This window comes from Bacillus rossius, chromosome 14 (genome assembly GCF_032445375.1).
Source record: "Bacillus rossius redtenbacheri isolate Brsri chromosome 14, Brsri_v3, whole genome shotgun sequence".
Classification (NCBI taxonomy): Eukaryota; Metazoa; Arthropoda; class Insecta; order Phasmatodea; family Bacillidae; genus Bacillus; species Bacillus rossius.
The window spans coordinates 44,614,744-44,640,792 of record NC_086341.1 but is presented as its reverse complement, the minus strand read 5'-3'; the positions used below and the strand labels follow the sequence as shown (position 1 = coordinate 44,640,792).

Sequence of the window (26,049 nt, the reverse complement as noted above, 5' to 3'; positions counted from 1 at the left end):
TTTATATTTTTATTAATGTTTCACCCAAGCATAATATTTTTAAACTATGGAAAATAAAAATTGTATATTCAATCATTTAGACTTTATTTTGATATGCTTATTAATATGCATAGTTATTACTGGAAAGTTTTTCACGGAACGGTTATAAAATATCTTTAACAATTTTGAGGCACTGGAACAGCAGAAAATATAAATGCTCGGATAAGAATCCGAACCCAGTCTTGTTGCGAACACTGATTTTTAGTGTTACAGTGGTTTTCACGTAAATGAACAAATTTACAAATACCTGTCATTTTCATGAGTATTTCGGTTCCATTCACAAAAAAAGAAAAACATTGTAATTATGAAATGTAAACTAGTAAATGTTTATGTTTGTTTAGTTTTGCCTTTTCGACATGCAGTTTTATTCCGGCAGCGAGAGTTTCTGTCCGTGTGGTGTTGTGTCAGGCTCTCGTTCTGAAGGCGAAGGTTACTGGATTTCGACTGGCGGCGTGTTTCTATCCAAAAGCGGTTTCTCGTGGACATTCCAGCGCGACGCTACAAAAAAAAGTTTTTATTTACTTCTACAAAAGCGTCCTTTGGAAACTAGTAGCCAAGAAATAGTTTCTAATACTACAAGAAAATAGTGTAAATTGGTAGAATACATTGCCATAGTTATTTTTGCATATATGAAACACTTTTTTTTTAAAAAATAATATTTATTACGAAAATTGCCGCATAATTTTATATTTTCATTGTTGTTCATTCAATCAAAATTTTTAAACCACGTAAAAGATAATCGAAAATTCAATAATTGGACTTCATTTAGATTTATTGTGCTTTTCAGGGGACGGTTTACCATTAACCTCACTATTGGAGGTACTGGAACCCAGCATTACTGCGAACACTGTTTTGTAGCGTTACAGTTGTTTTCATGGAAATGTACAAATTTACGTGTCTGAAAATTTACATTAATATTTTTGTCAGCGTCCCGGAACGTACGACGTTGGAAAAAAAAGGGAAGGGGGAGGGTGGGTTTATGGTGGGGGTTATATCCTCCTTCCGCCAAATACCCTATAATTTCCTACAACAACAGAAATGAATTTGATATGATATGTAGAGACCGGAAAAATTCGCGGATTCCTTTCGCGATAGGCAAGAATCCAAAAACGTTTGCCTTTTTACCGCATCAGTGATCGGGCAACAGTTGATCTGAATGACACTCAGCCAATGAAAAAACCTTTAACAAAAGAAGTATCGAATCACTAGCGTCCCAGTTAACATGTGTCCGAGTCAGTAGCCAATGAGCAGATGTCATTTTCTCGCATGCATAGAGGATCATGGAGTCTATCCTACAGGTCATTGATATCGCGAATTTTTCCGGTCTCTAATGATATGATATGTTCTCCTCTCCCCCTTCTCCTTTCGGGCGACACCACCACTGAAATAATATTCACAGGATTTCACGGCCATTGACTGAAGTAGCTTGGCTCCTGGGTTGTAGCCGCGTCCTTGGCGGATAATTCAAACGACGTTTCGGTCGACATTGCAGTCTTGCCATCATCAGGGAGCAGTTACATACTCAGAGTTGGTAACTGCTCCCTGATGATGGCGACCTGCAACTTCGACCGAAAGCGTCGGATGAATTATTCGTAGAGACCGGAAAAATTCGCGGATTCATTTCACGATATATGCTAAAATGCAAATAATTGCACCTTTATGTAACTTAAGCCATTGGTTCACTGTTGACCTGGAGGATTGTGGGGTCAATTACAGAGTCAAAGCAGTATCGAATCACGAGTCTCCCAATTGAGACTCCTCACAAGTCAGAAGCCAATGAACAGCTGACGTTTCCCCTCGTATGCACAGGATCGTGGAGTCTATGCTGGATGTCATTGAATCCGCGAATTTTTCCAGTCTCTAATTATTAGAGACCGGAAAAATTCGCGATTTCAATACCTGTAGGATAGACTCCATCATCCTCTATGCACGCGGGAAAATGACATCTGCTCATTGGCTACTGACTCGTGATACCTGTTAACTGGGACGCTAGTGATTCGATACTTCTTTTGTTAAACGTTTTTCATTGGCCGAGTGTCATTCAGATAAAACTATTGCCCAATCACTGATGCGGTAAAAAGAGGCAAACGTTTTTGGATTCTAGCCTATCGCGAAAGGAATCCGCGAATTTTTCCGGTCTCTACTAATTATTCGTCAAGGACGCGGCTACAACCCAGAAGCCAAGCTACTTCAGACACCGCTGAAGGAAGGTTAGATGAAGTTGTGCCGTGCGGCCGTGTCGACTGCGGGCTGCAGGAATGTCGAGGTGTCGAGGTGTCGAGGTGTCGAGGTGTCGACACGGCGCGACCCGGCAGGCAACAATGGACGTCGAGGCGCGCGGGAAGGAGTTTCTCCGCGGACGTTAGCGGCGAAGTAGGTCCTCGGCAGCTTTCTCTATCTCCCCCCCTCCCCACCAACTCCCCAGCACTCCTGCCGGCCTGGTCGGGAGCAGCTAGCTCCTCCACGTGGTACTTTCTGCGCCTGCGCACCGCCGTCTGCGAGTCCGCACGCAGGGACGTCGGAACGTTTTCATGAGTGGGGGGAGGGGGGACGAAAAGATGTATCACTAGAGACCTGAAAAATTCGCGAATTAATTTCGTGTTATGCTTAAATTAAAATAATTATTCCTTAGTGCTGCTTGTGCCATTGGTTCACTGTTAATCTGGAGGACTGAGGGCCAATTAGAGACCCTCACTGATAGAAGTGTCGAATCACAGGCCACCCAGTCGAGACGACTCACAAGTCAGCAGCCAATGTACAGGTGGCATTTGCCCAAGTGTGTAGAGGATATTGGAGTCGATCCTGGAGGGTGTAGAGGATATTGGAGTCTATACTGGAGGTCATTGAACCCGCGAACTTTTCCGGTCTCTATGAATCTACTTACCTCAGTCCTAGAGCGGGGGGTCCGGGGGCTCTCCCCCGGAAAAAAATTTGGAATTTTAGATGCAAAATTGTGCTATTTAATGAGTTTCCGAACCAAAATATTAAATACACCATTCAAAGAATTTGATGACGTAGTACGTATTAAATACCACTCTGACAGTAGAAGTAGTACAATTAAAATAAATTACCATCTAGGAATTTTCAATCATTTTACAGTATATTGACAATCATAAATTTTTTTTTTCCTAATCAATGTGATCACCAATGCCACGTTTGTAACTACTGGTTGATAAAAAAATACTACTAGGACCAAACATTTATTCTGGGAAAAGGAGGGGGGCGAAATGCTACTCTCGCCCCCCCCCCCATGCATAACAGCAAGGTGGCGACTCGCCCCTGCTGCCCCCCCTGTTCCGACGTCCCTGTCTGCACGTGAAGTGACGCCATCTCGAAACTGCGTTACGATGGACTGCATCGAAAAAAAAACATCGATTGCTCAGGGGCATGCAGATTTCGCGGAAAAAATTCCCGAGACCAGATGAAAGTAAAAAAAAAAATAAAAAAAAAAACACTGTAGCGCCGTCTGTGTTTCGTGACCTGACCTGACCTGATCTGACCTGACCTAACCAAACTAAACCAAACCTAACCAAACCAAACATAACCAAAACAAACCTAACCAAACCTAACCTAACCTTTCCGAGGGGATGGATACCTTTCCGGTGCATATTTGCATTAAAACTAAAACATTTTAAGAAATCGGAAAGGGTACCTTCCCAGTTTCTACCCAGCTACACTACCGCCACCAGAAGTATGAAAGGTACCCTTTCCAAGGGGATACACTTCAACCCCCCCCCCTCCCCAACCGATTAAATGTGGAAGTGAACGCATCTTGAGTGGCCCGTGCAAACAAGGCAAATGATTTCTTCTCGCAGAACGGCCGCCAATCGCAAGGAAGAATCCAAAGGGGTGCGGGTATACCTTGTTGTATTCTAATGAGTGTTCAAGATCTTTCCGCGAAAAATGCCTGCGCCTAACGATTGCGAACTTTTTTTATTTTAAATCGCTATACCAGCGGTTCTTTAAAAGGTGTTCCGCGACAGGGTCACAGGGCTTCCGTGTGTCAGCTATGTTCCAACCTTGTGGTCGACATCATCCTGGGGCGACGTGGTTCACCGCCCCTAACTGGGTTAAACCGGCCTAAACGCGGATTGCTTAAAAGACTAGAACAACAGTCTAAAGAATCTGTAAGTGCCCGTGGGTAACCTAGATTGCCCCGGTGTACCTGAGAAGCCTGCCGGGCGTCAGCCGGTCAGGTGGAGGGGCGGGCTTTCAAGCAACACGGATCCTCGAGACAGGCAACAAGCTTGTGTCGAAGCTCTGATAGGCCTGTTCCAACACGTCTATCAGCTGTTCCCTGATTCGACCTTTGTGGTGCGGGTACAGGGGAGGGGGAGGATGTGCGGAAATACGGACATGTTCCGGAAAACATGTCCTCCGGACATGCCGAGGTACGGCGGGTCGCAGGATACTCCGAGGCGACGAGGACTACCCCGTGGCTGTACTCTGGATCGTGACGGTCTGGTCTAGCTACCGGCGAACAGTCTGCCGAGTAGACCAAAAGTTGGTAGTAGTACGGGGAGAATCCATCACGTTTGAATGGTGCCCCGCTGAAGTTTCCTCCAAGGCCCAGGATTCTTTCTGGGAAGGACTCGTACTTGGGAGTGGTGCCCCGAGTGCTTTAGGGGCAGGTATCAGGGTTCCCTAGCCCTTTGACGTGCTGACATTGTGAGCGACGAGGACAGCTCCGGTTACCAGCATGGACAGCTGGAAGAGGTTGGGTAGGCCTCCACCGGACCGCGTGTTCGCTGGGTGATTGAGGAGTCCCAGTGTGAGAGCGGGAGACTGGGGTAGGCGCCAGAAGTGATGACAACTCCAGAGGGCTAAGGGAGCATCCAACTTGCTGGTAAGCTGAGTGGGGTAGGGGGCTGGAGGTGGTGCATAAGCTGGGATGGGTAGCCTCAGCCTCTGTGTATAGCTAACGGCTCTAACGCCCTCCTGGTTGCGTATGCGGCGTATCCGCATCCATGCCCATGGGGGACCCAGCCTGGACGTCCTTATAGGATATGAAGACTGGGTCATCAAATAAGTTGGAGGAGAGATCCTCAAAACCTGTCCTCCGGACAGGGGCTTGCACTGGTGGTGTCCTGGGGTATTCGGCGGCTGGAGGTTCTCCGGTGGCCTATCACGTTGGGATGGGTTCCTCAACCTCTGTGCGTAGCCGTCGGCCTTCAGAACTGTGCCGCATCTGAATATCGTAACAGTATTCCAGGTCCTTTGGGGCCCATGGGAGGTGTGGGGTCACCTCACTCCTGCCATGTAAAACATATCCACCTAGGTGTTCTTCCGATTCAGCCCATAAGGGAGCAGATACGTAGCCCCGGTGCGCACAGCCAATAGATCTTGTGAAAACATGTCCTCCGGACATGTTCCGGAAAACATGTCCTCCCATATGTGCGCCCTTCAAGGGTAGCATGGGAGTCGGCCTACAGATTCTTTTATTCATTCCATAGCAAGTATAACTACGACAGAGCTGTCAAGGGATTACTCCCTTCCTTTGACCAGGAAGGTGTTAGAGCCTCAGCCTGAACGAAGTTATCGCCTTAGCGCTAGGACGAATTTCGTATAAATAGGGGCAGGCAATTTCGCGCAAAAATCTAAGCGCCTGTTTGACTGCAACTGGGTTATACCCACACCAGCGGTTTCTTCCCTTGTAATTGGCGGCCGTCTGCGAGAGAAGTCGTTGACTTATTTTACCGAGGCACTCAGGACGAGTTTGCTTCCACACTGAATTACTGTGATTGGTTGTTGTTAACACTCGACACGCACCTCTGAGTAACTCACCCAATCACGAAACACGGACGGTGCTACAGTGTTTTTAACTTTCAGCTAGTCCTCGGGATCTTTTCGCGAAATATGCATGGCCCTGCGTATAAAGCAGACACAATTATTGTCAAATAACTTTCATTGAAGGAGTTGGGGTTCCGCCAAAAGAAAAGTCGATCATAGGGTTACCTGGCCGAAAATTAAAATTGTGAACAGCTGCTGTTTTTAACTAAAACATTTATAAAGAACTCTTTTTACAAATTATACAGGTATCTTCATACATTTACAAGTACTGTGTTTATTTTCAACATGAACACACTGGAATAATATTTCAGTAATAATAAATTAATTTAGTCTACATTAAGAACACTTTCATGTTCGACCGTTTTACAATGGAATACATAAGTAGGTTTATGTAGTATTGCGTAGTATATACAAATATCGAATTGTCTGGGACTACACTGTAATTTGGTTTTGTAAATGGAACATAAAATATTAATGTAAAATTACAGATATTTGTAAATTTGTACATTCACGTGAAAACAAATGTATCACTCCAAAATAGTTTTCGCAGTAATACTGGGTTCAGATTCTTGCCCTGCCATTTATTCTTTGTGTTACCCCAGTACCTCTAATAGTTAAAGTACTTAATTTGTAAACTGTTCCTTGGATAGCTATTAAGTATTAACTGCGCACATTAATAAGCATAATACAACAAAATGAAGCCCAATTATTGAATATACATTTATCATGTCTATAGTTATGCTTGAATGAAAAATAAAATAAATTATAAAATTAAATCATGAACCAATATTCGTCAAAATTACTCAGAATTATCTCGAAAGGCGTATTTCACGTATGAAAAAATAACATGTGTTGTACAAAGTTACAATATTTCTTGAAATTTTAAAAATTATATCTTAGCAACTGGTTTCCAAAGAAATCTTTCGTGAAAAATACAGGAAAAAAAAATATTTTTCTGGGAACGAAATACTTTTCGTTTACTCGAGGTGAAACTTCGTTGAAAAGTGTATTTCATTAGAAGTGTATCAGAATGCCGGTGCATACCCACTGGGTTATTTATCGCCTGTTATTTAGTCTTATGTCGGAATCTCTCCCGCTTTTATCTTCATTGTTCCTGCGCTGGTTGTCTTTTTTCTTTTAAAGTTATGCGCCGATAAATTTGTTTATATTTCACTGCTTTTGCACTTTCTGTTCTCCATTAATTACTTCTTAAATTAGTTGGTGGGTTTTTCGTTGTTTTCCCCCATGTTTTTAGGCAACTTGATTTTGTATAATTCCTTTTCAGCGTGTATATTAAGTTTGTTTTTCGTGTAAGAGCTTCAGGCTGAGGCATGACTATGCAATTTAGTATCTGCTTTGTATTGCTCGTGTATATTAGGATGGTGTTATGCACAAATGAGTTAACCAACAAAAGGAAAAAAAACGTTTTTCAATTTATTGTGTAGGTAAAATGACACTTTTAATTGAGCTAAAAAAAATTTAACCGGACATTCCTTGCTGCTATGCCATCTTGCGATCAAACATTCAACGCGCTGCCACAATACCGGTTATTGTGTGTTCAACTTTGAGCTCAATATATACAGTTGAAAATGTTTGTGGGTTGAACCATTTTTACATAACACCGTCCATTTGGTATAAGCTTTGAATATATATAGCCTACTGTATAGAAGTCGCGAGTGGATAGGATTTACTCTACGTTTTTCAGGAGCGTATGATGAGCAGCTTGGGAACTTCACCGCTGCAGGGCGCTGCCGTAACGCCCTGTATATCGTCTTAGGTTGTTATTTGCACGTTAGAGCGCAGCACTGTCGCCCGCTGTCATTCCCCCGCACCCCCTCACCTATCATTCACTACAGCTCAAGGTCGTTAAACGGGAGGGGGGAGGGGTGTTTGAAGAGTTCGACACTTGTCCGCTAGGGACCACCGCGAGTAGATGCCCTAGCGATGGTGGCGATTGCGGCGGTGAATTAACCAACTACCTCAAACCGTGTTAGAAATTTTAACCTGGGCTGGCGACTTCTATACAGTATATATATTCAAAGGTGTTAGTAAACCTTGTGAAACTGAAACTGAAGACCGACATCGAAGGCGCGGTCGTAGCTTGACGGAAGATTGCGGTTGAGGAGATCGAGGGATCAAGGGATCAAGGTCGGGAGGGGAGTAATTGGACCGCTGATGGGAGGCGGTCGCTTCACTTCCCCAGCGCCGCGATCCCCGCTCGTCTGGTGAACGGTAGTTCAAGGACGAACCCCCACGTGATGTCGAGGCACGGCGAGCGTGTAATAGCCCCAGCAGGCGAGGAAAATGCTTCAAGATTGGCGGATACCGCGCGACAGGTTTCAGCTGTGGGCGGAAAAGTCCTTCGAACGGTTAAACCAGAAGGAAAAATAAAATGTGGTGTGGCTGTGTCATGGACATGACCGTGTGTTGTACGTGAATACGTGTACGTAACAGGTAATATTTTCAAAATAAAATATAAAATACACTATTTTATTAATGCTATAATCATAGTTGCGTATAGGCCAACATTATATAATTTTTATTATACATTTTTTTAAATTTTAACACCATATATATTCACCGTAACTATTTTACACTAATGTTTTATATATGCAATCGATAGATTTTGACGAGAGCTGACGATTGAAACTCAAACGAACGTCGTAGCTTCTCCGAGTCAAAAGTTATACTAAATGGAAATCTCGAAACGCAGCAAAATGACCTCAAAATGGCGGCGCTTCCCCCTCCACCGCGCGCGATGCGTCACAGTCCTCACTTAGCGTAACAAATTCTTTGATAATTTAGCTATCCAGTGGTGTAATTAATTTTTTGACGGAGATGATACATGTGTAGCTGCAACACCAAAATATATCCCCCAATTTTGTTATCATTCATTTTTTTAACTGCCTCCCACTACGGAAGCAATTTTAAAGACGTATTCACGTCAAAACACATGTCGTCGGTTTCCACACCTAGGATGAACTGCTGCCAACAAACCAAAAATAAATCTCCAAAGAACAAAAGCAACCAATTCCTTGAAATTGTTTCAAATCTTGCATAGTAGTCTACTCATGGAAGAATGTTATTAGAACTTAAATATTAAGAAATTAAAAAACAAGTTAAAATTATTTATATCTACACTTTCTTCAAAACTACAAGTTTTCTGCACATAATATTAATTTTTAATTTGTCACAATGTTCACATGTCACACGTTACACACGCATAAAAAACTCCTAATGAAGGAATTTTTTTCCCCAGTCGTCTTTGACCATAAATAATTTCTCCCTTAATGGTCGTAAAACGTTTCTTAATATTTTTAAGTAGAGGTTGTGATTTTGTTTTATAAGTTTTTAACAAAAAAAATTTTCATAAAGATCCTTTTTCTTCATCACCAATGTAATAAATTGTTCTTCCTATGTTATGATACATTGTTACAGTTTAGTGTACGTTATTAATCCTCAGTGTGTGAGTTTTTAACCTTTCAATCCTTAAATAAGATTTTGGTATATATTAAGTTTAAAGATATATCTTTTCTTCTGTAACACAGTCTAACACACAGCTTATTCACTCAAATATATTTTTTTTTGTCAGTTTTCTAATGTGAACATGTGGCTGAAGCATGAAGTTGTATCTGTAAGCAGTGAGGAGAGAACCAATAGCAATCCTGCGTGTCGCCTCTCACAGTGAACACAAAGTTCATGGATGCGGGACAACCACGTGCGTTAGAAGTGAAACAGCTAAATGTAGGAGCAACACAGTAGTATAGGAATGGGCATCCGGGCGCAGGCTTCAGGCTGAGGTGCCGAGGTGCCGGTCCACCATCTTGGATTTGTGACGTCACGGCGGCAAAAATTCCTCAAAATTCCTCAAAAATGACTCAAAATGACTCAAAATTTCCCGTTTTAAGAAAAAATTTCCCGTTTCGAGGGAAAATTTCCCGTTTTATTCCTCAAAAATCCCAACGGCTAGAAATGTCCTGATAGAGGCTTAAGCATCCTTAACTCAAGCCTCAGTTAAGCCTCTATCAGGATGTGACCTTGACCCTTGACCTTGACCTCGACGGCCATTTTGGATCCGCCATTTTGGATGACGTCATTTCGTTTTCTAGAAAATTCCGGCGATGTGTTTTCCGCCATATTGGATGATGACGTCACCGTTGCAATTTCCGTTACGGCCGCCATATTTAACTTTTTTATTTATTATCCGATTTTAATGAAATTTTTTTTAAAAATTATAAAAAAAATTAATTTAATAAAATTTTAATAAAATACTTATAAAAATATACTTTTACGACACGGAGGTCAGAGTCCTCGGTTCAAACCCGACGAGTGCAAAAAAATAAAAATGGCGACCGATCCTTCCCCCGCGGTGGCTGCAGGCATACTGACTCCCTCCACTTTTTTTTCAAAGCATATATATATCGTCAGGTAGTATGACGTCATGTCCGCCATCTTGTCTTCGATGCTGGAAGCCATCATCATTGTATCGTCGGCGAGAGTGCGCTGACGCCATGTTAGTTTAGTTCTTATCCGCTAGAGTACAGTAATCATTTATTATTGCTGTGACACCCGACATATTGTCATTTGGCCGCCATCTTGAAAATCCGTAATTATTTAGCTAGAAATTCGGGAAAAGTTCCAATATTCATTAAATAAATCACTCATTAATTTACATATTGATTCGATCGATTCCCGTCCACGGATCGATACCCGAACGATGCAATAATGTTTAATTTGATGTAAAAAATAATAATTTCATTATTCCATGTTCAACATTCTTAAAGAGACATTAAAACCTTTACTGTCATCATCATCCTATAAGCCACCAACACCAACATATTGGTAATTCATAATTTTAATGCTAGAGATTCGGGAAAAAGTTCAGATATCATTAAATAAATTTCCAATCAATGTAATGATTAATTAGATCGACTTAGGTCCTTGGTACGATTCTGGACGATGAAAGAAATATCAATTTAACATAATAGTAACAGGTTCGAGGAATTAAACACCACAAGTTCTTTCACAGACATAATATTAATTACATAATTTCTATTCTACTACAGGATCACTTACGAAAGCCAGCAAATTTACAATCATTTAGTTCCGCAGCGGTGTGAAATGACTAATTCTTAGCTCCAATCGATTATGTTCTGTCTAATATCATCAAGAAAAGTACAAATGTCCTTCAACTCACCGAACGTATTTAGATAATAATAGTCTTTCAACGTTCCACGAAATGCAGACTGCGCCAAGTAGAATCCATTATCGTTTACTTGTAATGCACCGAACACAGTCTTAGGTTTAGTTCCATGTCCAGACGTCATAGCAATCGGTTTCTGCACATCTGTTTTTTTGCTTGTACGCTCACGAGTCTCCAATCTAAAGCGAGGAGTCGAAATGTTGACAGGTAGTTCAGCAGGAGCACAGACTCCACCTTTACATTTTTTTCGCATGATGTCGCAAACTATCAATTCGAGTAAACCATTTAAGGCACTCATCACAGCGAAACTTCATTCGAGAAGGATTCTTCGTGCATTTGCTCCGCTCATGTCTTCGTGCATCATGGGAAAATGCGAACGACGTATCACAGTAGCTGCAAGGATACCGTGGTGATGAAGACGAGCCTTTCAGACCTGATCCAGATACAGGCGTTGCAACAGTAGTACCATTTCCCGGCATACTCTTATGCACATCGATGCATCGTTGTTGCGCCGAAACCTTTACTTTCTGCCGCACAGCAGGACCTTTGCATGCCTTCATGTGCGTTTTCATATTATCTTTTCTGGCAAACTGCTTATGACATTTCTCACAAACAAACATTTTACGATATAGGTTCTTGGCACATTCGCTCCTCTCGTGTCGTCGAGCATTGCTGCTGTTTGAGAAAATCTTGTCACAGTAACAACACCGATGTTCGTTAGTTGTTGTCGATTCGGCATCCATTGAAGCCTCCATCGAGGACGAAACGAAGTTCGTCGAGTTTTCCTGCACAGCCAGCACTACCGGCATTAAAGTCTCTTCTGCTGGTAGTATCGCGTCTGATGAAGTCTCCTCCAGTGTTGTCGCCGTGGTTGTCAACGGAATCTGCTCCTTCTCCGTCGTAGCTGTCGTCATGGTTCCCGTAGTCGATGGTACATCCTCCATCGAGTTCGACGTTAAAGTCGGTAAAGATGCCATCGAAGTCTCAAGAACAGGCAATTACACGACTTATGCACCAGAAGAAACAAACTAGGTGATCCGTACACCGTCGACGGCAGTAACAAACCGAGCGTCCTGCTGTCTAGGACTCGCTTATATACATGCACCGGATGGAATAATACGCTAGTCAAATCAAGAACAATTTATTATAATACTAGAGTCAAAACAACATTAAACAAATAGAAGCACCATCAACAAAAAAAGGCAGCACATTTGGAAGCACCGACAACGAAAAAGGCAGCACCATCATCGAAAAGGCCACACATTTGTCATTGGCTCCAATATTCATTGGCTCCAATATTCATTGGTTCCATCAGTCTATTGATTCTATCAGTCTAGTGACTCCAACAGTCATTGACACCAACAGCCTTTTTCTTCATCAGCTCCAATGATATTTGGCTAGAATGCTACGAGTCTAAGAGACTATGAGGCTACAATTCTACGAGTGTACAAGACTCCTCCAACTACCTTCAAGTGTATAAAGCTCCAAATGCTCCAACAGCTCCAACACGCAATGTACGCAATGTACGCGCAATACATGCAATTTACACACAGGAAACGGAACGTTCACACAGTACACACAGGAAACGGAACGTACACACAGTACACACAGGAAACGGAACGTACACACAGTACGCACAGGAAACGGAACGTACACACAGTACACACAGGAAACGGAACGTACACACAGTACACACAGGAAACGGAACGTACACACAGTACACACACAGGAAACGGAACGTACACACAGTACACACAGGAAACGGAACGTACACACAGTACACACAGGAAACGGAACGTACACACAGTACACACAGGAAACGGAACGTACACACAGTACACACAGGAAACGGAACGTACACACAATGACTACACTTCGTTCGCGCAGTATAAGCATTTAATGAGAACGAAGCACGTTTGGACGGAAATTCTATAAAACGAAAGCTCATTTAACGAAAAGGAGGCGCATTCTCTCGTTCATTCAACTTGGTAGGATGCAATCGTCAATGATAAGTTAGGATATAATCTCTCCAACAGTCTATGAATCCAACAGTTTATTTTTCCATTAGCCATTGACTCCAACAGTCATTGACTCCAACAGTCATTGGCTCCAACAGTCATTGCCTCCAACAGCTCCAAATGGCTCCAAATGCTCCAAACGACCTCCAAATGCTTGACAGCTCCAAATGACTCCAAATGCTCCAAACGGCCTCCAAATGACTCCAACAGCCTCCAAATGCTTAACACATCTCCAAATGGCTCCAAATGCTCCAAACGGTCTCCAAATGCTTGACAGCTCCAAATGTCTCCAGCAGCTCCAAATGCTCCAAATGGCTCCAACAGCTCCAACAGCTCCAAATGGCTCCAACAGCTCAAAATGCTCCAAACGGTCTCCAAATGGCTCCAACAGCCTCCAAATGCTTAACTCAGCTCCAAATGGCTCCAAATGTCCCAAACGGCCTTCAAATGCTTGACAGCTCCAAATGCTCCAAATGGCTCCAACAGCTCCAAAAGGCTCCAAATGCTTCAAAAGACTCCAAATGCTCCAACAGCTCCAAATGGCTCCAAATGGCTCCATCAGCTCCAACAGCTCCAAAAAAAAAGGCTCCAAATGCTCCAACAGCCTCCAAATGCTTAACACAGCGCCAGATGCTTCAAAAGGCTCCAATTATCGCATCTGTCTTCGTCGGCATTTTCTCTTTTGCTCCCACTGCTCCAACAGCATTATGTTATATGATTCCATGGATACTTTGTTACGTAGCTACAGGTCTACGAGGTTCCAATGCATCATGTTTACGAAGCTTCCAGGACACGAGGCTACATGGCTACGAGACTACATGACTCTAACTGATTACAATAGCACCACTCAGTGGTGAGAGTTAGGTTATCTAATGCAAAGCAAATTGATGTAAGTAGTTCTGACTGTCATCAACAGATGTAGCCACGTGTTGCTTGCAGGTAAATATTAAATAGTTATTTTATGTGGGATGCGGGATGCTCATTAACGATCGCAAAAGAAGGAGGGCTTCGCTAGACACCAAGGAGAAGAAAGTTCGTCTTACATGTTAATGCTTCGCTGATGTATCATGGCATATTATTTGACTGAGTAATGGTTGTTTATTTCTTTAATTCCACCTGGTAAAATTATTGCAAGTGTCAATTTATTAGCAGAAATTCACTAATTAAATGTAGCTCTGAATAAAATGACATGACTCATTAGGTAAATATCCTTCATGCAGAGATCGATTTCACACAAATAATCAGCAGCACTCAGAGAAAATCATTAGATGTCTAGCCAGGAACAACCAGAAGCACTTGGAGAAAACCATCAAATTATTAACAAGAATAATTAGGAGCACACGGAGAAAACGTAATGACAAGAATAATCAGGAGCGCACTGAGAAAACATAATAACAAGAACAATCGGGAGCACACGGAGAAAACCACCACACGTTTTCTTGATATCATAAAATTAAAGGGAAAAAAAATAAAAAAAAATAAATAAAAAATTTAAAATAAAAACAAAAAATACATAAGATTCTGCTAGCTTATGAACTTCTCATTGATGAGCAAAGATAGAGTTCTAGTACAAGCCAGAATTTTATGTATTTTTTGTTTTTATTTTAAATTTTTTATTTATTTTTTTTTATTTTTTTTCCCTTTAATTATATGATATCAAGAAAACGTGTGGTGGTTTTCTCCGTGTGCTCCCGATTGTTCTTGTTATTATGTTTTCTCAGTGCGCTCCTGATTATTCTTGTCATTACGTTTTCTCCGTGTGCTCCTAATTATTCTTGTTAATAATTTGATGGTTTTCTCCAAGTGCTTCTGGTTGTTCCTGGCTAGACATCTAATGATTTTCTCTGAGTGCTGCTGATTATTTGTGTGAAATCGATCTCTGCATGAAGGATATTTACCTAATGAGTCATGTCATTTTATTCAGAGCTACATTTAATTAGTGAATTTCTGCTAATAAATTGACACTTGCAATAATTTTACCAGGTGGAATTAAAGAAATAAACAACCATTACTCAGTCAAATAATATGCCATGATACATCAGCGAAGCATTAACATGTAAGACGAACTTTCTTCTCCTTGGTGTCTAGCGAAGCCCTCCTTCTTTTGCGATCGTTAATGAGCATCCCGCATCCCACATAAAATAACTATTTAATATTTACCTGCAAGCAACACGTGGCTACATCTGTTGATGACAGTCAGAACTACTTACATCAATTTGCTTTGCATTAGATAACCTAACTCTCACCACTGAGTGGTGCTATTGTAATCAGTTAGAGTCATGTAGTCTCGTAGCCATGTAGCCTCGTGTCCTGGAAGCTTCGTAAACATGATGCATTGGAACCTCGTAGACCTGTAGCTACGTAACAAAGTATCCATGGAATCATATAACATAATGCTGTTGGAGCAGTGGGAGCAAAAGAGAAAATGCCGACGAAGACAGATGCGATAATTGGAGCCTTTTGAAGCATCTGGCGCTGTGTTAAGCATTTGGAGGCTGTTGGAGCATTTGGAGCCTTTTTTTTTTGGAGCTGTTGGAGCTGATGGAGCCATTTGGAGCCATTTGGAGCTGTTGGAGCATTTGGAGTCTTTTGAAGCATTTGGAGCCTTTTGGAGCTGTTGGAGCCATTTGGAGCATTTGGAGCTGTCAAGCATTTGAAGGCCGTTTGGGACATTTGGAGCCATTTGGAGCTGAGTTAAGCATTTGGAGGCTGTTGGAGCCATTTGGAGACCGTTTGGAGCATTTTGAGCTGTTGGAGCCATTTGGAGCTGTTGGAGCTGTTGGAGCCATTTGGAGCATTTGGAGCTGCTGGAGACATTTGGAGCTGTCAAGCATTTGGAGACCGTTTGGAGCATTTGGAGCCATTTGGAGATGTGTTAAGCATTTGGAGGCTGTTGGAGTCATTTGGAGGCCGTTTGGAGCATTTGGAGTCATTTGGAGCTGTCAAGCATTTGGAGGTCGTTTGGAGCATTTGGAGCCATTTGGAGCTGTTGGAGGCAATGACTGTTGGAGCCAATGACTGTTGGAGTCAATGACTGTTGGAGTCAATGGCTAATGGAAAAATAAACTGTTGGATTCATAGACTGTTGGAGAGATTATATCCTAACTTATCATTGACGATTGCATCCTACCAAGTTGAATGAACGAGAGAATGCGCCTCCTTTTCGTTAAATGAGCTTTCGTTTTATAGAATTTCCGTCCAAACGTGCTTCGTTCTCATTAAATGCTTATACTGCGCGAACGAAGTGTAGTCATTGTGTGTACGTTCCGTTTCCTGTGTGTACTGTGTGTACGTTCCGTTTCCTGTGTGTACTGTGTGTACGTTCCGTTTCCTGTGTGTACTGTGTGTACGTTCCGTTTCCTGTGTGTACTGTGTGTACGTTCCGTTTCCTGTGTGTGTACTGTGTGTACGTTCCGTTTCCTGTGTGTACTGTGTGTACGTTCCGTTTCCTGTGTGTGTACTGTGTGTACGTTCCGTTTCCTGTGTGTACTGTGTGTACGTTCCGTTTCCTGTGTGTACTGTGTGTACGTTCCGTTTCCTGTGCGTACTGTGTGTACGTTCCGTTTCCTGTGTGTACTGTGTGTACGTTCCGTTTCCTGTGTGTACTGTGTGAACGTTCCGTTTCCTGTGTGTAAATTGCATGTATTGCGCGTACATTGCGTACATTGCGTGTTGGAGCTGTTGGAGCATTTGGAGCTTTATACACTTGAAGGTAGTTGGAGGAGTCTTGTACACTCGTAGAATTGTAGCCTCATAGTCTCTTAGACTCGTAGCATTCTAGCCAAATATCATTGGAGCTGATGAAGAAAAAGGCTGTTGGTGTCAATGACTGTTGGAGTCACTAGACTGATAGAATCAATAGACTGATGGAACCAATGAATATTGGAGCCAATGAATATTGGAGCCAATGACAAATGTGTGGCCTTTTCGATGATGGTGCTGCCTTTTTCGTTGTCGGTGCTTCCAAATGTGCTGCCTTTTTTTGTTGATGGTGCTTCTATTTGTTTAATGTTGTTTTGACTCTAGTATTATAATAAATTGTTCTTGATTTGACTAGCGTATTATTCCATCCGGTGCATGTATATAAGCGAGTCCTAGACAGCAGGACGCTCGGTTTGTTACTGCCGTCGACGGTGTACGGATCACCTAGTTTGTTTCTTCTGGTGCATAAGTCGTGTAATTGCCTGTTCTTGAGACTTCGATGGCATCTTTACCGACTTTAACGTCGAACTCGATGGAGGATGTACCATCGACTACGGGAACCATGACGACAGCTACGACGGAGAAGGAGCAGATTCCGTTGACAACCACGGCGACAACACTGGAGGAGACTTCATCAGACGCGATACTACCAGCAGAAGAGACTTTAATGCCGGTAGTGCTGGCTGTGCAGGAAAACTCGACGAACTTCGTTTCGTCCTCGATGGAGGCTTCAATGGATGCCGAATCGACAACAACTAACGAACATCGGTGTTGTTACTGTGACAAGATTTTCTCAAACAGCAGCAATGCTCGACGACACGAGAGGAGCGAATGTGCCAAGAACCTATATCGTAAAATGTTTGTTTGTGAGAAATGTCATAAGCAGTTTGCCAGAAAAGATAATATGAAAACGCACATGAAGGCATGCAAAGGTCCTGCTGTGCGGCAGAAAGTAAAGGTTTCGGCGCAACAACGATGCATCGATGTGCATAAGAGTATGCCGGGAAATGGTACTACTGTTGCAACGCCTGTATCTGGATCAGGTCTGAAAGGCTCGTCTTCATCACCACGGTATCCTTGCAGCTACTGTGATACGTCGTTCGCATTTTCCCATGATGCACGAAGACATGAGCGGAGCAAATGCACGAAGAATCCTTCTCGAATGAAGTTTCGCTGTGATGAGTGCCTTAAATGGTTTACTCGAATTGATAGTTTGCGACATCATGCGAAAAAAATGTAAAGGTGGAGTCTGTGCTCCTGCTGAACTACCTGTCAACATTTCGACTCCTCGCTTTAGATTGGAGACTCGTGAGCGTACAAGCAAAAAAACAGATGTGCAGAAACCGATTGCTATGACGTCTGGACATGGAACTAAACCTAAGACTGTGTTCGGTGCATTACAAGTAAACGATAATGGATTCTACTTGGCGCAGTCTGCATTTCGTGGAACGTTGAAAGACTATTATTATCTAAATACGTTCGGTGAGTTGAAGGACATTTGTACTTTTCTTGATGATATTAGACAGAACATAATCGATTGGAGCTAAGAATTAGTCATTTCACACCGCTGCGGAACTAAATGATTGTAAATTTGCTGGCTTTCGTAAGTGATCCTGTAGTAGAATAGAAATTATGTAATTAATATTATGTTTGTGAAAGAACTTGTGGTGTTTAATTCCTCGAACCTGTTACTATTGTGTTAAATTGATATTTCTTTCATCGTCCAGAATCGTACCAAGGACCTAAGTCGATCTAATTAATCATTACATTGATTGGAAATTTATTTAATGATATCTGAACTTTTTCCCGAATCTCTAGCATTAAAATTATGAATTACCAATATGTTGGTGTTGGTGGCTTATAGGATGATGATGACAGTAAAGGTTTTAATGTCTCTTTAAGAATGTTGAACATGGAATAATGAAATTATTATTTTTTACATCAAATTAAACATTATTGCATCGTTCGGGTATCGATCCGTGGACGGGAATCGATCGAATCAATATGTAAATTAATGAGTGATTTATTTAATGAATATTGGAACTTTTCCCGAATTTCTAGCTAAATAATTACGGATTTTCAAGATGGCGGCCAAATGACAATATGTCGGGTGTCACAGCAATAATAAATGATTACTGTACTCTAGCGGATAAGAACTAAACTAACATGGCGTCAGCGCACTCTCGCCGACGATACAATGATGATGGCTTCCAGCATCGAAGACAAGATGGCGGACATGACGTCATACTACCTGACGATATATATATGCTTTGAAAAAAAAGTGGAGGGAGTCAGTATGCCTGCAGCCACCGCGGGGGAAGGATCGGTCGCCATTTTTATTTTTTTGCACTCGTCGGGTTTGAACCGAGGACTCTGACCTCCGTGTCGTAAAAGTATATTTTTTATAAATATTTTATTAAAATTTTATTAAATTAATTTTTTTTATAATTTTTAAAAAAAATTTCATTAAAATCGGATAATAAATAAAAAAGTTAAATATGGCGGCCGTAACGGAAATTGCAACGGTGACGTCATCATCCAATATGGCGGAAAACACATCGCCGGAATTTTCTAGAAAACGAAATGACGTCATCCAAAATGGCGGATCCAAAATGGCCGTCGAGGTCAAGGTCAAGGGTCAAGGTCACATCCTGATAGAGGCTTAACTGAGGCTTGAGTTAAGGATGCTTAAGCCTCTATCAGGACATTTCTAGCCGTTGGGATTTTTGAGGAATAAAACGGGAAATTTTCCCTCGAAACGGGAAATTTTTTCTTAAAATGGGAAATTTTGAGTCATTTTGAGTCATTTTTGAGGAATTTTGAGGCATTTTTGCCGCCGTGACGTCACAAATCCAAGATGGTGGACCGGCACCTCGGCACCTCAGCCTGAAGCCTGCGCCCGGATGCCCATTCCTATACTACTCAACACAAAAATAAAGGAAGTCGACTTTCATATTATCACGAAATGTATCCGCGATTTTTTTTCCTGTCTCCAGCCGTAGACAGGGGCACGTATTTTTGTTTTGCGATAACTAGAGACCGGAAAAATTCGCGGATTCATTTCGTTGTAGGCTAGACTCCAAAATCGTTCACCTTCATTATGAGTCAGTGGTGGACCACCGTTTACCTGAAGGACTCTAAGCCAGTGAAAAACCTTCAACAAAAGAAGTATCAAATCACAAGCATCCCAGCTAACACGTGTTACCGAGTCATTATCCAATGAGCAGGTGCAATTTGTTCTAGTTTATAGAGGGTCGTGAAGTCTATCCTAGAGGTCATTGAACCCGCGAATTTTTCCAGTCTCTAGCGATAACGTATCGCTAGGGACCGGAAAATTCGCGCGTTCAATGACCTGCAGGATGAACTCCATAGTTACACTCGGTCAAATGTGACCCATTCATTGGCTGCTGTCTTGTGAGACGTCCCAGCGTAGCAGCCTGTGATTCGATACAGCTTTGGTCGGGTGTTTCTCATTGGCCCAGAGATAACGTATCGAGACTAACTGTGGGGCAAAACATTGCTGTCTTTCCTAATTGTTTGAGTTTCTCTAGGTACGTGTCCACTGTAGGCACACAATCCCCGCCTTCCATTGTGAAAACAAGCGAGTCCTGAATGGCCCAGCCAAATAAGGCAATTCACTTCTCTTACAGAGAGCATCCAATCACCATGAGGAAACTATTCTCGGAGGGATAATTTTATGCAGTCTAATGTGCGTTGAGACGTTTTCGTGAAAAATGTAAGCCCCTTGTCATACGTCATCGGTAGGAGCAGGCATTTTTCGCGAAAACATTAGAACGCCTGTTAGACTGCAACAAAGTATACCCGCACCAGCAGGTTTCTTCCTTGTGACTGGCGGCCGTCTGCGAGAGAAGTGTCGTTGCCTTATTTGACCGAGCCACTGAGGAGCCACACTCGGGTGGCTTCCGCACTGAATCAATGTGATTGGTTCTGTAATGTACCTGACAGAAACCCACACAATCACGAAACACAGAGGGTGCTACAGTGTTTTAACTTTCAGCTAGTCTCAGAATCTTTTCGCGAAATATGCATGCCCCTAATCATAGGTAGAGACTGGAAAAAAAATCACGGTATCGAAGACCTTCAGGATGGACTGCGCAGTTCTCTGTACACTCTGGCAAATAATACCAGTTTATTGGTTTCTGACTTGTTAATCGTCTCATCTGGTTTGCCTGGGGTTCGTTACTTCTTTGGTTAAGGGATTCTCATTGGCCCAGAGGCGTTCGGATGAAGAGTGATCCAATGGAAAAAGCAACGTAAAGATACATGTATTCGAACTCCAGTCCATCCCGAAATGAATCCGCGAAATTTTTCTGGTCTTTAAACATAGGCGTTTCGTAATTTTGACCGGGTTTGTTCATGATTGGTTCATGCTGATTGTGCCTTTTTTGTTATGGGCTCAGAACCAGACCAGTATGGTCAAATATGTCGTTGGTCAGCTTAGATCTCCGACCTCACTTTTTAAGGTAAAACTCTAAATATTATATCAATTATTTTAGATGCTCTACACGAAAGAAATAACAACAACAACAGTGTGTCTTCACTGTATAATAGTATTCAACATTTTGATACAGAATGTATTCATTTAGTTAAAAAAATATATAAAACCTGGTATTTCCACGTTGACTCTTATTTAAATATTTTTTACTTCAGAAATTTTTATTCTTGTAAAAATGTGTTGTACGCGTTTCGAAAAAAAAAATGTATTTTAATATTATGAAGCTGATATTGTTAGAATTATGTACTCAGATGTGATTTTGTCCTGGGCCTTAGGCTCTCTTAAACAGCCCCGTGTTTTCCGGTACTACTTCGCAATTGAAATGATTGGCGAGGTTGTCGTGCCTCCGTGTAGTCACATTGCTACGCCCGACGCTGAAGCCAGGCTTGTTGTTTCAGAGCGGCAGTTCAGCTTCACGGAGAAGCAGCGATACGATGGCTGGTTCAACAACCTGGCTCACCCGGACTGGGGCTCCGTCGGTGAGTGACCGCTACATGTCTACTTCTTGAGTGACCGCTACATGTCTACTTCTTGAGTGACCGCTACATGTCTACTTCTTGAGTGACCGCTACATGTCTACTTCTTGAGTGACCGCTACATGTCTACTTCTTGAGTGACCGCTACATGTCTACTTCTTGAGTGACCGCTACATGTCTACTTCTTGAGTGACCGCTACATGTCTACTTCTTGAGTGACCGCTACATGTCTACTTCTTGAGTGACCGCTACATGTCTACTTCTTGAGTGACCGCTACATGTCTACTTCTTGAGTGACCGCTACATGTCTACTTCTTGAGTGACCGCTACATGTCTACTTCTTGAGTGACCGCTACATGTCTACTTCTTGAGTGACCACTACATGTCTGATTGAGTGACAGCTACATGCCTACTTCTTGAGTGGAAACTTCATACCTGTTCTTTTGACAACCACATGTCTACTACTTAAGTGACAACTTCATATTTACTATTGTGAAAACTTAATGTCTACTTGAGTGATAACTACATGTCTACTAGAGTGACAGCTACAGGTTTACTACTTCAGTGATAACTTAATACCTACTTTTGTGAAAATTTTATATGTGCTTGAGTGTCCACTTAATACCTACTCTTGTGACAACTTCATGAATACTTGAGTGGCAGATACATGTCTACTTCTTGAGTGCCAACTATATGCCTACTCTTGTGACAACTTCGTGTCTACTTGAGTTACTATATCTACTCTAGTGAAAACCTTTTTTTTCTTCTTGAGTGACAACTTCATACCTACTTTTGTGACAACTTCATGTCTACTTAGGGATAGTTTTGTGCCATTTAATGTTTGTCACACTTCATCAAATAACAATATTTTTTTTAATATCTAATATCCGGACTGAAATCGGGGTTGTGCTGCCGGATTCCGTAAAGCAGTTGGATGCACGCCAGTTTTTGGCCTACTTAGTTCGATTCCCGGGTAAGGGATTGAATATTTTTAATTTGTCACAGGAAAGTCCAGATCATTAAAACTCTTAAAGTAAACGGGGAATCTGTTTATTATAAGTCATGAGATGGTGGATAATTGGCTAGTTGTAGTTAACACTTATTAACAAGTGAATCTCTTAAAGTATGCATTGGCTGGTATCATCCCTTTTTCTGTGCCGGTCTCTGACTGGTACACGAGAGTAAATACAAAATAACTAGAGACCGGAAAAATTCGCGATTAGATGACCTGTAGGATAGACTCCATGATCCTCTATGCATGCGGGAAAATGACATCTGCACATTGGCTACTGACTCGTGATAACTGTTAACTGGGACGCTAGTGATTCGATACTTCTTTTGTTAAAGGTTTTTCGTTGGCCGGGTGTCATTCAGATAAACTGTTGCCCAATCACTGATGCGGTAAAAAGGCAAACGTTTTTGGATTCTAGCCTATCGCGAAAGGAATCCGCGAATTTTTCCGGTCTCTAAAAATAACATACACATTTTTGGCTGGAAGTTATGTTACCCTAAACGTTATGCTACTCATCTTGCAAGGGTGTTGTTACGACTGCCTACGTACAGGCGCATCGGAGTTACCGTTCGGCTGCGTCGATGTCTCGCGTTGTTGCAAGAAGTCATTTGTTCTCTTTGAATTTGAGTTTATGATCTTGAATCACTTATTTAACAAGTTAACCTACTTTGGTGAAATTTATAAACATTCTGCACAAAATTTTTGAAATTATGTATGTTTATAAATTAAAAGGCACATTACGGTGACAATATAGATGAAAATATAATTTTGTGTTTTTCACAGTAGTTACGTAACACAAATTAACTTCGTTGAGGAAGAATAATTATTTAAATGAAATAACACGTCGAAAATATATGTGAAAAATAAAGGTGTTATTCCAAGTCTTTTCCAAGAAATAATTGTGATACAGACTCAAAACTCGTGACAGTTGTAGAACATGATCCAGTTGCTCTGTATTCAATCTTAAATACATTCTATATAATTTACAGTAAAAATGTTGTTCAGCTCTCTCTTAAAAAAAAAAAAAACACATACCAGCGTTGGGGAGCACTTTCTACCACAATATTTTAATATTTTTTCAGAATATTGTTTTACTTTCGGTCGCATTTAGACTCACCCTGTGTATATATTTTTTATTTTTAAAAATGTGCTAAATTTCAATTTTTGATATTTTTTCTCAGAAAATATTTTCTTCCTGCTTCTTAAAATCTAGATTTGGTTTCGAGGCACTCTTAGGAACCGATTACGAAATTCGTTGAATTCAACAAGTGGATTAGAGCCATCACTAAAATATATTTGTTTGTATAAATGTATTAGTTTTGAGCCTTTCGAATCCTCTAACTCTCGAATTCCATCAAATCTCTTGTATTTGTAAGAATTGAAAATCAAGATATTGTACTTTTATTATGTAATTCTGTCAGTTTTGTCAGTAAAACTACAATATGAATTTATTAAGGAATATTCGTTGTTACAACAAGCATTTAAATGATTGAATTTTTTAACACATAAGTATTTTTTTATTTCTTGTTATATTATTTTTAATTCTTGAGACCTAGATTACGATTGAAGGTATGGATTCGAGGTCTCTTACTGGTTAAAATTCAAGATTCTGATAGGAAAACATTGGGATTTTACTCATAACTTGTGTTTGTGTGTGTGGGTTGGAAGGGGACGCAGCGAAGATTCAAGCTGTAAAAAAACGGGAAATAGGATTTTTTATTGATCTTGTAAACTACCTACAGTAATGTAGCAATATATAAGTCTCCTAGAGGCTATTATAGCTCATATTTTGTTAGATACCGCACACTTCAAAAGGGGAAAAAAAAATCTTTAAGAGGTACCCACCCAAATTATCAACAGAAAATATGAAATTAAATATCTGACTATGGTTAGCATTATTGCAAGAGCTTGTATTATCACATTATTATTATTATCATCATAACAATGGATTATTATTTTTTCTGACAGGAAAATTGTGTACACATGAAGTAAATTAAGATCGACATGATCGCACGATAAGTCACTTGTTTAGAATTTATTCTCTATAAAAATACATTCTCATTTCCAAGTATGGATTAATGCTTACACCAAAGAAGTTGCATTTCCCGATAATACAAATTTCAGGAAATATGTCGGACATGAATATCTGAGCCCATCAAGTTGAATCCCGACAAGCTTATTAATACCCTTAACCTAACAGAGAGACAAATTTTTTCGATAATTTTTTTTATCTTTATCAGTTTTTTTTTCACATTTGTAAAAGCAAGCGGAAAATGTGCAACAAACTGAATTATTACTCAGCGTGAACGTATTGATTTTATTTTAAAAAACTACAAAATCATAATGATAGTTAAAACATATATTTGAATACACCCCACCTAGGAACGTCTCCAGCGTACGAATAGAGTGTGTATTATAATGAGTAAGTCCCGACTAAATTCGGAAGTGACTTCATGTCAACGAAGCTTTAGAAAGCTTTATTTACTCTGCCTATCGTGTCCTTGAATGGGAAGATGTGTTTCCGTAACCAAGCCGGTAGTCGCGTTGGGCTTGCTTTAACACAAGACTTTTTATACGCCGTCATCGACCGGTATTTATAAAAGACGGCGGAGTGAAGCCCGAGAAGAAAACATCGGTTATTCCAAGTGAGCTGACTCAGTCGACGAATGTCTGAATTACGGGTATAAAGATAGATCTTGTGTGGTTTGTCGAGCTATAAACGTGGATAACACATCTGCACTGCAAGCTGTGGCAATAAAAAAAAGTAAAACGTGTTTGACGAGTATAATATCTTTTAAGGCTCGGTATTACCCATTATTTTGGTTACGAAATTAACTTGTCACTTCTATCATCGAAGGTATATATTACTGATGTAAATTTAGCACGATGCTGTCTTGCATTTTATGTCTTGTCTTGAATTTTGGCATGATATTATTAACTAAGGCTACTCCAAGAGCAGCATAGTGCCACGAAAGTTTTCGTGACATTTCATAGCTGGCATTTATCTTTACTCTCTGTCGCCCAGCACGGCTTTTGCTTGTCTTCAAAACGTCATAGCATGTCATCGTGTCTTGCAAGCTGCTCACTACGTTTACTGCTTGATGAATTCTTCTGGCATTTCTCTCATCTCTAGAGACCGGAAGAATTCGCGGATTCATTTCGCGATAGGCTAGAATCCAAAAACGTTTGCCTTTTTACCGCATCAGTGATTGGGAAACAGTTTAGCTGAATGACCCTCGGCCAATGAAAAACCTCTAACAAAAGAAGTATCGAATCACTAGCGTCCCAGTTAA

At 41.1% G+C, this 26,049-nt stretch overlaps 1 protein-coding gene across 1 annotated transcript in view; it reads left to right on the top strand.

Annotated features, from left to right (window-relative positions):
• The window catches only part of LOC134538839 (dual oxidase), a 231,596-nt gene that overhangs the window by 55,611 nt on the left and 149,936 nt on the right, over positions 1-26,049 (top strand). The window contains exon 2 of the mRNA XM_063380380.1: positions 21,667-21,747. Within this exon, the coding sequence (XP_063236450.1) occupies positions 21,667-21,747 (81 nt within the window). The remainder of the gene's footprint in view (positions 1-21,666; positions 21,748-26,049) is intronic.